The 12210-nt window shown below is 31.8% G+C and overlaps 1 protein-coding gene across 1 annotated transcript in view; it reads right to left on the reverse strand.

Moving 5' to 3' along the window:
- The window catches only part of LOC134240120 (uncharacterized), a 39614-nt gene that overhangs the window by 5665 nt on the left and 21739 nt on the right, over positions 1–12210 (reverse strand). The window contains exons 24-28 of the mRNA XM_062722232.1: positions 9776–9835; positions 1711–1869; positions 1271–1357; positions 889–1071; positions 475–499 (exon numbers count right to left, since the gene is read on the reverse strand). Of these exons, the coding sequence (XP_062578216.1) occupies positions 475–499; positions 889–1071; positions 1271–1357; positions 1711–1869; positions 9776–9835 (514 nt within the window). The remainder of the gene's footprint in view (positions 1–474; positions 500–888; positions 1072–1270; positions 1358–1710; positions 1870–9775; positions 9836–12210) is intronic.

Raw genomic sequence — 12210 nt, forward strand, 5'->3', positions numbered from 1 at the left:
TCAGTTTATGGTCTTGAGCCCTGGTTCTTATTCTTACGTCTTAAATAACAGTAACAGAATTTCAATTAAACCGAAAAGGAAGCAAAAAGCACGTGTTGATGAAATTACTTTCTAAAGTACTATTCTGAATTATGATGATCAGAAAATCTTAGTTGAGTACTTTTGGCCGAGATCAGCTGATAAGAATTGATGTCCATGTATATTAATGTGATTTTTAGTCTGAATAATTATTTTATCAACAAGGACAACAAGACATACAGCTTTTTTTGTTTTCCAGAAGCATTAACTTACATGGAATAAAATACGCATTGTAAGCAAAAAATACAATAAATTAACGTGCAAAAATATATGCATACATGTATGTACATGTATATTTAAACAATTTATTAATGTTTGCATTTTTATTTCATTCCGCATTAATTCAATTGATACCTGATACATGCATGATATTTTATGAAAAATACTTGAACTTACTGGCTGTTCCATCTCTTTCATATAACTGAAATGAAAAGAAAGAAATTATGGAAAAGGTCATTTTTTCAGGAGAAAGCAATATATTTCTGGATAAAATGTTCAAATTAACTATGGGACTGGCTCCAGAATTCGATTAAATATATACGTAATATATGATTTAATTTGGTAATGTAATGGAATGTGTTGAAAAATACGCAAAGATTTGTACACGAAATAGTTAAAATTTGCACTTTTAATATTCTTTATTGATGTAGCTTTTATAAAAATATGTATGTATTCTAAGTATGTATATATTTCCGAAATGAATTTTCTAAGTCTACCATTTTTTTAATCTCTTAAAAGAGGGCACAGTAGGATAACACATTTTATTGAATTATATATCTTTTTATACCAAAAAACCAGCAGTATACGTACAATTTCTTCAGACTGTTCCACATTCTTCAAACGTTTTGTTTGCTCGCAGGGAAACGGGTACAATTCATGACATCCATTAACGGCACATTTTCTGATGAGAAATGACACACCACATATCGATTGACTCCTTCCATAACATCGGTCACAAAACTTATGCGTACAACGGATTATCTCAAAGCTCGCCTGTAAAGAATACAAATAAATTGTCTGTTAGGGCTTTTTCTTTCGAAAAACATACATGCTGTTAGTACATTTTCCTTATGAGTTAATGTTTATGTACATAAAGTGGTATATAGGGTCAAATACCTAAGACCGACAAAAAATATAAATATGTTGGTACCCATTTCTTCATTTTTATTTTTTTAAATCTTAGCATTAATACCTTCTCAATGCACGTAGAGCATTTGGTAATTTCTGTTCGACAATCCACAGGGTACATTGTCTTCACATCAAGTAAAAAGGCAGGTTGCTGAAAATAATTTCAGTATAGATAGGTGTTTCATAATGGAAGTTTGGCAAGGCATATTCTATATAGTTTGTGATTTGATCTTGACAACGACTACTCCATGACAGTGTTTTAATTTCAAAAATATAAACGAGTTTCGTTGTCACACTGAGAATCAACTACTCTTCATAGCATTCACCAATACTAGAAAGTGAGAATGAATGACTCCAAGATAGAGGTGACCAAAATTGCGCATATACATCTGAAATTTAAAATGGTATCAAGGGTATGATAGAACTTAATACATGTATATTAGAATATTTTTCACAAAAAAAGACAACATTATTTACTTGCATATATGTGTGTTAAATATCTACCTTTTTATCATCTAAGGCTGATTCCAAGTACTGAAAATATCTTTGGGGTGGAATCTCTTTATTTACACAAGCGAACCCGAGGCATTTTGTCATTATACTGCATTTCCGAAGACATGGCAAGCACAAGGAATGGAAACAATTGGTCATTTTTATTACACCCTATTAAGTATAGTAGCACATCTTACTTGTATGAACTGAAAATGTTGAACCAAATATAAGATTTAATGACAACAAGCTTTATATAAGACAAGAACCAATATACAAATACATCGTGTGGATCCACATTTCTATGACCACGTACTCTAATTTACATTCTGACTAGACGATCACAGGGCATTTCAAAAATAGTTTTAATAAGAGTAACTTTAAAGGAAAACAAAGACGACAGAAATTTATGTTCAGAATACAAGTTTTATAGTTAACTAAATTCCATTAATTCACTTAAATATTGTTTTAAAACTTTTCTTCGTTTTTTTACTAACGAAGTTGGTTTCTTTCTTAAGTATTTAGCCTTGATAAACATTTTTGGGAAGTTTTAAATAAAAATGCAATATTTTGAGGACAATAAAGGAACAACGTATCCTATAAGCGAAAAAGAAATCTAGAATACTGTTAAATCACATATTTTTGAGGGGTCAATTTTTTTTGGTTTGTTTGAGGAGAAAATATTTGTTCGTGCGAATTTAAAATTTTATGGATTAAGAATTGTTTAGTAGTAATATCTATGAAACTTAACATTTCTTGGAGGACGGGTCTCTTCATACTTCAAAAACCATGAAAAGTTAACCCAACAAAAACACTGTTTTCAATGTAAAAGTGTACCAAATCTACATTTCTTAAACTAACAGTAACATTATATTACAAGGACCCCGGCCATTGGTCGCATTGCTCTCATGGGCACTAATCAGTTTAGTATCGAAAGGTACAAATATAACAAATCAAAGCTTTGCTTTTCTATAGAATAAGATTTTTAAATATTTTGCCAGTGCTTCCTTAATGAAAATTTCATCACCCTTTTTCGCCCGAACCTCCCCAAGGGATCATGATTTGAACAATCTTAATCTAAACTGCCTGAGGATGCTTCCGTATACATGTTTATATCATCAATAACAGCTTTGCTGTCTTTGAAAAGAATGCTATTAAAGATTTTCCTAATCTGTTAATTAGAATTGACGACTGATTTTACAATATTTCTCGATCATGACAAGGCGCACAATTGTCTGAAATTGAATTATTTTGCTTATTGTTTTTGTTCTTTCAAATGTAAATTGATGTAATTATATCCTTTATTTGGTTCCATAGTGGAGAGTGTTCGCAAATGGGGCCATTTTGAAAGTAACTGGTTTGGTCAGTGAGTGTGGTGGCTGTTTGTCAAGTGTGCAGCCACTTATTGATTTTAGTCCTGTTGTCGAATTTCCATGGCGAATTCTAAAAGTTAGGCTGGTAAACGGGTAGCCAAAGAGTCGTTCATTTTACTGCATGGACATTTTTTCTGCAGTCAGTTAGCTATTTTCTTTTGTAGATATTGTGTGGGTTTTGATATGAATTAAATGAGACCTTTAAAAGTGATTTTTCTTTTCTGCGGAAACTTAATATAGTTTTAATTTTTCAAGTAAAGTTATATTTTATGTTCTTAAACCAACATATGATTTTATTGACAATTGATTGTTTTTAAAGTTACGTCTTTATTTCATTGTTAATATTATCTGGTTTGTATTTTGGTTAAATTTGTTTCTTTGTGAGAAGGGCGCTTGAGAGTGTGTTGTTCTGATATTCTTTTTTAAATTTCAATAAATTAATATGATTGCGCCCATGGGAAAAGGGCCCTTATGGCAATTTTTATACATTTTGAGTTTTTCACGGATTTTGAAAAAGTAAGGTTAGAAATTGTCAAATATGAATTTTTAGGTCACCTGAGTAAACTCAGGTGACCTATTGCTATCCGTTTTTGTCCGTCGTCGTCCGTCGTGCGTCGTGCGTCGTGCGTTAACATTTAAACATTTTCAGCTTCTTCTCTGAAACCACTGAACCAATTTCAACCAATTTTGGCATATAGCATCTACGGGTGAAGGGGAACAAAAGTTGTGAATTTCGTGGTCCCTGCCCCCCTGGGGCCTGGGGGGTGGAGCAAACACCACTAAAATTAGTGCAATCTTTAAAAATCTTCTTCTTTACTCCCAGACATCAAGCAGTCAAACTGTTGGTATGATTGTAATCAGCATTGAGTCCTCTACCAAAATTGTGAAATTCATGGCCCCAGGGTCAGGGGTTCTGGTGTTAGGGCGGGGCTCTATTGATTATATAGTGAAAATGCATTAATTCTTTGAAAATCTTCTTCTCTGCTCCTGGGTATTAAATAAACTAAGTAAGTTCATAGTTATGATGAGCAAGAGTGCCTCTACCAAAATTGTGAATTTTATGGCCCCAGGGTCAGGGGTTATGGTGTTAAGGTGGGGCTCTATTGATTATATAGAGAAAATGAATTAAATCTTTGAAAATCTTCTTCTCTGTTCCTGAGTATTTGATAAACTTACTAAATACATAATTATGATGAGCAAGAGTGCCTCTACCAAAATTGTGAAATTCATGGCCCTAGGGTCAGCAGTTCTGGTGTTAGGGCGGGGCTCAATTGATTATATAGTGAAATGCATTAAATCTCTGAAAATCTTCTTCTCTGCTTCTGATTATTGAATAATCTAATTAAGGACATAGTTATGATGAGCAAGAATGCTTCTACCTTAAATTGTGAATTTTATGGCCCCAGGGTCAGGGGTTATGGTGTTAGGATGTGGCTCTAATGATTATATGATGAAAATACATTACATCTATGAAAATCTTTTTCTCTACTCCTGGGTAATAAGCAGAATAAAACTATTAACATAGTTATGATGGGATCGGCTCTATTTCCAGAATTGTGAATTTCAAGGCCCCTGGGTCTGAGATACCAAAATGGGGAGGGGGGCTATACTTATATTCTGAAAAAGAATTGTTTGAAATCTGCTCCTTGGTATTAATCAAACATTTTTGATAAGCAAGTGTGCCTTTTCAAAAATTGTGCAATGTATAGACCTAGGGTCAGGGGTTCATATGTGGTGGGAGCACTCCTGATTATTGCTGAATATTACTGATTAGTTGACATACTTTTTTGTTCCCCTACCCTGCTTATCCATATTAAGTAAACAAACTAAACAATTGCTAAGTGTATAATTATGATTAGCAATGGTGCCTCTTTCAGAATTTTGAATGCCATAGCATCTAGCTTAAAACATGAACCAAATTCAATCATTTGAAAGTTGTTGCATGGTGCTCAGGTGACCTATAAGGCCCATGGGTCTCTTGTTATGGTCCCACGTCTACTCTAAGTAGGTTTTTGCTTCATTTTAATCTAAGATACTTTATTAGGTTCATAATGACGTAATATTTTTCAACAACGTCAAACGTTTTTAGAGTGAACGTAAAATGATTTTCTTCTGCAATTTACTACGGTAATTAATAGTTGTATAATATTGAATATTTACCCATGCACATTATTTTAATCTCATTGTCTGTTTTAATTATTAATAAGTATTTAAAAGTTATATATAATATATTATAGATTCATCAGTGTAGAATAGTGAGTGACTGCTTGTTTTACATTTCACTTTTCTCTGACAGGAGGAGACCTGAACAGCGGGCGACATCCATTCATTTTTTTTAAACAATTATTTTCTCAAACAAAATATTTACTACATGCAAGAGTCATTTGATAAGCCTGCATAATTCATTATTCTAATTTAAACATTGCTCTCGATAGGTCAATATATGTAACTTTTTTGCCTGAATTCAGCATAAAACGATGTATCTCCAGTTACCATACATGTGAAAATAAATTAAAAAAAATATATCTGGAACAACAATACGCTACCTAAATGCTACTGCGAAGTGAAAATTTATTTGATCGTTCTTTTTTCTAAATTTTATATAAAGACAGAAAAACTGTGAAGTGTGATATCATGTTTTTTACGATATACAATAGACAGTGAATACAAAGGAAATTCGGTTGATTCACTGCATCTTAAGGTTGTCTGTCTGCATAGGGTTAAAAATGACACTGCTGTTTGAAAAATATAAAGGATACACGAAATATTTTTCAGCCTAGTAGTAAAAATAGTTTAATCTTTACCAATCAAAAAGGTGGACATTTTATAAGCAAATGAATGATTTATAATCTGCATTCATTTACACAATAGATAGACTCAGAATTAATATTGGTAGGATTATGTGTGTGTTGCTGAGGAGGGGGGGGGTAAAAATCTAAATGACAGAAACTTACAATTTTTGTGAACACAAGTTAAAATAAATATATTTTTTTTACTTCCCAAGTTTTAGGTGCACAATGGGTGTCTCTCCTACACCCAATACCATTAACCCTACAACTTGTAAATTCACTTTTTTATTTAGGTTTGAAATAATACTGCATACATATAACCGGGTATTCTTCATTTTATATTTGTACCTTTAATTCTGAACATTGCCATTTTTAAAAAAGCACAGCGATCATGAGCACTGCGAACCTGGAACTGAATTGCTATGAATTCAGTTTTGTTTATCATGTATATAATGACACCCTAAATTAACAAAATCTTGTTTTTAGCTGGGCTTATAGCTCAAAGAGCAATTGCCGGCTTATGTCATCCTGTTCAAGACAGGAATTCAACCCCATAGTCGCCATTTTAAAGTTACGTGTAAAAATATTGTTCTTACTCTCAACAGCTTTTGAGATATTTACAAACCTTAAATAAAGCAACAAAAATAAAACGAAGTTTTATCTAAATATTAAATGAATATTAGATAGTAGTAATGACTTTGAAAAATTCAGTCTTACGTCAAAGAACAGAGTTTATTAGCGTAAGAATTTCTGATAATCAGTGTTATCGTAGTTCTCTACACTAACGATCGAGGTAAAGCAGGAGAGGGAACCAAACTGGCATGTTTGTTTACGTTCAGTTGTGGTACCAGATTAATTCTGACAAAATCGGACCTTGGTATTAGGATCGAAAACTCACTGTCAGTGTCTTATCATTTATGTTGATAGTTTTAAAATAATTTTTCATTTAATCTGATATTCTTGTTTTTTTTTTATCTGTTAATACAATATAATCGTACGATTCATGTAAGAAATTCATTTTCCTCTGTAAATGAGCCCGGGTCTCTGTACTTCTGAATACTTTGATTTTTTTTTAATTGGATGGTTTTAGAAGCATACCAATAGAATTAAATCAAAGAAATCATTTACATAATTTTTGAAAAAGAATTTCGAACAAAATTGTTTCGTTGTTTTTTTCTCATTAATTTCAAAAAATATATCCAGTAGACAAATGAATAACTTTATCCTGTAATTTTTTGAATCGTGCATTTTAATGTATAAATTTTGTAGGGGTAGGGGTGGGTGAAAAATTAATAACATGTAATTGTCCATACCTAAATATAAAGTCAGTTACTGTTTTGTATGATATATTTTTCCTGACAATTGTCTGTGAACTGGCTGAGTGTTGAAATGTCAGATTTTTGTAGAGATGTAAGCATCTTAAAAAATTCATCATATTATTTTATAACTTAATTTAAAAAAATTCCCCTTCATTCCAGTGATTTTATTTTCTTATTTTATTTTATGATGTGAATTTTACAGAGTATGAATAGTATGAATTCCATTCTGTTCCCGTGCCAGAAGCTTTGATATGCTAAGCATTGTAAAGCCTTACATATTACGGAAATATAAACGGACACCCCATCCCCTGCACTACGGCCAAAATAAAACAAAATGCAAGCATGCCGTTGCGGTTTTATGTCGTGTATTTTCAGCATTGAATTTTATTTTATGTCAGCATTTACATGAAGAAATAAAACTCGACCCTGAACTTATAACGGTTTTTTTGTCAATCAAAACAAATAAAATCATTAAATGTGCTTATACATGTATAATGACATTTATCCATAATTTGATGGCATGTTAAACAATATATTTTACACTGATAAGTGCAATGAGATTTTAAGTCCAGTGATGAAATGGGTTTTCAACTTTATAGCATGTTAAGTGATCTGTTAAAAGACATTCAATGCTGATCGATCTTTTGTGAAAGACAAAGTTCTTCATGGCTTCAGGGATTTATTTATATTTTATCTATTATGCTTAAAACATTTGAACTCTGTATAAAAAACAACAACACGTTAAGTACCTAAGAGTTACATGTATATTAAGTTTGTAGATCTTGAAAATTAATACCCATACATGTAGTTTAAATGACAAAAAAGATTTTTTCTTCCATTTTACAGTATTTTATGATTTTGTTTGTTTTGAAAACTCATCTTTTTCAACAGAGTTCCACATTTCTCAATATAAGATAAATAGATTCAATATAAATATTTTTATCTATACCCTCTATTCTCTCTCTCTCTCTCTCTCTCTCTCTCTCTCATCAGATTAACTTGACCAGCTCTATTTAAGTTAGTACATTTAGAACATGTTTTGTTTCATTTTGCTTGAAGTGTCTTAGTGCAACAAGAAAATAATTAAGACAAAACAACGTTTTAAAGTTTAATTTATTTCATCATGATTCATGAAACCGTAGATACTATACATGTATATTTTTTTCAGAAATGAAATTCGTTATTAAATTATTTCATGCAAAAAAACTATAGATGAAAGATTTTTTAAAAAAATTAATGTACGTTTGTTCAATGCTATAGTTCTCCTTTTTTTTTTCTTTGTTTTTCCTTTTTAACATTAATGGGACCTTGTTCCCAAAGTACAACAATATTTCTTATTTAAAAAATCAAAATTATGCTGACAATTAAAAGTGTTTATATCTCTTTTCTAATCCGGAAGCAAATTCATGCGAATGACAGTCCCTCTCTGGTACCCCTGTTACATCGATTGTTGACATCAGAGTTATCTCTCCTATTTTTTATTTATAGAAAATACAAAAATCTTGACATTCTTACACATTATTGCTAAATTTGTAAAAACGTAGAAGATTTATGCTTAGTTTCAACATTAGTACAAACAATTTAACAAAAGATTAAGCAGTATGCACCGATGAATCAATGTTCTGTCTATCTGTCTCTGTCTGGATCAATGTTTACATGTGATCGACGCGATAGCGAGAGTGGTGGAGCGGATCTCAAAAAATGAAGACAATTTTCCTTTGCAATATTTTAACAATATACCCCTGTCTAACATGTATCCTAAATCTAGTATAAATATGTCAATAAAATTTATCTATTTAGATTATAGAGGTTGATTTATAATCCAATCAGAAAAGCACCTTGTCGACAGCTTCTCATCTTCGGCGAAGATGACAGCCTAATTTTATACATGTAGGAAAACTATTGCTATCAGAGACGAATAATAGATCTAGATATATTTGTTTATGAAGAAACCAGTTCTAAATGTTTTTATTTATATCTATTAAAATCATTGGATTGAGAGATTCGGATATTGATTAAATTAATTTATCAATGAAAATAAATTCCACATGTTGGAAACAGCAATAAAAACTCTCGATGCGTCAAACGTCAAAACACGTGGTTAAAAAAATTCTGCGTCGAAGTTCACCGTCAGTCTGCAACGTCACATCTTTATGACGTTATTTCTCTGTTTTAGCAAAAATGCCATAAGGCCCTTTTGTCATGGGCGCAATCATATGTTTTCTTTATTCCATGGGTTATCGTTTTCTCTACAACCTGCACAAAATCCAAAAGAACTACACAACAATATTGTTATATGGACTTTTAATCTTGAATACTGTTCGTTATTACCATATGTTTCATTCTCTGTGGAAGAAGGCTTGGGCTTTGAACACACTTGAATTTATTTATCCAAGAACACTTTTGGCAAGTTTAATTGACTAAGTGGTTCTTGAGAATATGAAAATTTTCAAAGTGCCCGACACCGATGCCAACGATGACGATGACAAACAACGGATAAATTTCCATCAGAAAAGCTCACTTGAACATTCAATCAGCTCATGCAGGGTTCTAAAAAAGGTAAAATCTATTAAAACCTTCACATTGCTGTAAACTTTACCTCATTATAGCACCCACTACACATGCATTTTCCGGGAGAAACTTCAAAATACAGTGGCATCTAAATAAAGAAAACAATATACAGTGCTGCTATCCTATAAGTTGACAATTCTATCCTATCCTATCGTGAATCCTGCATCCACAATCCTATCCTATGATTTCAGTCTAATCCTATCCTATCCTATCCTGCAACTCTCAGTTTTTTAATATTTAGGAATTAATTTGACAAAACGAAAAAAAAGGGAATTACCAGGAAAAAAATCAGACATAGTTATGGTATTCATTTAAATGTTATAAATTTTAATGGAAAAAAAAAATCGAGATCGGCATTCCATAATTCCCGACTCGCCGCACAAATTAAATTTACGATTATCATTGCCACGTTAAGAATAAATGTTAACAAACAGGTCGTAATTACACGTGGACAAGTACTGATTTTGCGAACATATGTAAAGAAATTGGGCTACCAGAAGAATTAAATAAAAAATATACTTAGTGTTTTAATTTTCCTACTAACAATGATCGGGAGACCCGGGATCGCGACTTGCTGCCGACGCATTATAATTAATTATTTTTAAAAATCATAGGCCTATACGGTAAAAATGTTTAAGTATATGTTTCATGTAAAATTTTATTTTTTTTCTAAACTGAGCACCATGAAAATAACTTGCATGTACATGTATCTATAGTCTAAATGTGCCTGCATAACAGGTTTTTGTTAAATTCTGTATGCAATTCTCAAAAAGAAGATCTGACTATACCATAAACCAAACAGACAAAGTCAAAATGTAGATCTAGAATATTTTGACTTTCACATTTTAAACATTTTAATTTAAATTAAATTTAATTTTCATTTAAATTTATATTTTTTTCTTTTTTAAAAATTTCAGTTCATCATCTGTTGTATGTGATATTTTTCAAACATGCAAAATATATAGTTGCTAAATAAAATTCAAGATGATCGAAATGTTTTTTTTTTTCATTTAACTTCAGTTTCTTCTCAGTTTATGGTCAGCTCAGTGCCGTACAAATGTATTTCAATTTCCTATTTTGTTTTATGTGTGAAAATTTAATAATTTATGTTTAATAGAATTTATTTTCTAAATTTGATATTGGTTGACAGATTGACAGTATATAAACATGATAAATATAGCATGTAGTTGAGTGTAACATTGAAAATTTTCACCCCAAGAAAATCTTTAATGTTACACTCAACTACATGCAATATTTATTATATTATACTGAATGTTTTATACAAATACATATTACAGTGAACCGTGCATGCATAAATTCCTCGCAGTCAATATTTTTTGTAATACCACCCTTCGTCAAGCAATGTTGACTGTTGCTACGCAGGAGGGCATGGCTTCATTATTCAGCGGGTAGTTACTAGTAGTGTTTTTTATCAAATGTTTCTCGACGAATCAGATTCAAGTAATTTACATGAAAGTATAATATTAATAAATATTGTAGTGAGGTCACACATGTTTCTAAGATCTTATTAAACATGCAAGAGAAATTCAGAATTCACAGTATTTACAGTATTTATAACTCATTCTTGAGTAAAGCAAGTTTGTATTTGACCTTGGCATTGGATCTTAAAATTATCAGTGTTTAAATGAGAAAAAAAAACTTTATCAAGTACACAATAGTTTTATTCTGTAGTAGGAAAGGAGAAATGCACGAAGAAAACATATGGCTGGACCGGGAATCGAACCCGGGACCCCTGTATTACTAGTCAGGTGCTCTAACCACTGAGCTATCCAGGCCGATATCCACGGTCCGTAAAGCCCGAACTTCTACATTCCTCCCTCCTTAAACAGTCTTCGACCTCGAAGACACAAGTTCTAGGGCCCTACCAGGAATTACTAATTTACACATACATGTAACCTGAACAAGGCCCCCCACACTGGCCACCAAATGTAGTAGGAAAGGAGAAATGCACAACGAAAACATATGGCTGGACCAGGAATCGAACACAGGACCACTGTATTACAAGTCACGTGCTCTAACCACTGAGCTATCCAGGCCGATATCCACAGTCCGTAAAGCCCGAACTTCTACAATTCAAGGTGATTCCTCAACAATGTTTAACAATTGAATATTCCATTACCATGAGACAAAGTCATTAAAAGTATCCACGTACAGCATTTATGAATTTTAATTCAAAGATCACAGATACATGTACCCGGTACATGAACTTTGTTTAAATTTAAGTTTATCAATGTTTTTATTACAGTTGTATAATGTTTTACATGCATATAATTTGGCTTTCTTATTCGACGCTCAAATTGAAATTCAAATGTCAGATTTATTGTCAGAGAGATGGTCATAAACTGAACAGTTCCACAAATGTCAACAATGCACAGAAAACATACACTGATCTCCTTAATAAAAGCACTATGATTTCAGTCTTAGGAAGCTTTGACACTGGTT

Source organism: Saccostrea cucullata, unplaced genomic scaffold (genome assembly GCF_032062105.1).
Source record: "Saccostrea cucullata isolate Sc308-1 unplaced genomic scaffold, CSIRO_AGI_Scuc_v1 ctg3766, whole genome shotgun sequence".
Classification (NCBI taxonomy): domain Eukaryota; kingdom Metazoa; phylum Mollusca; class Bivalvia; order Ostreida; family Ostreidae; genus Saccostrea; species Saccostrea cuccullata.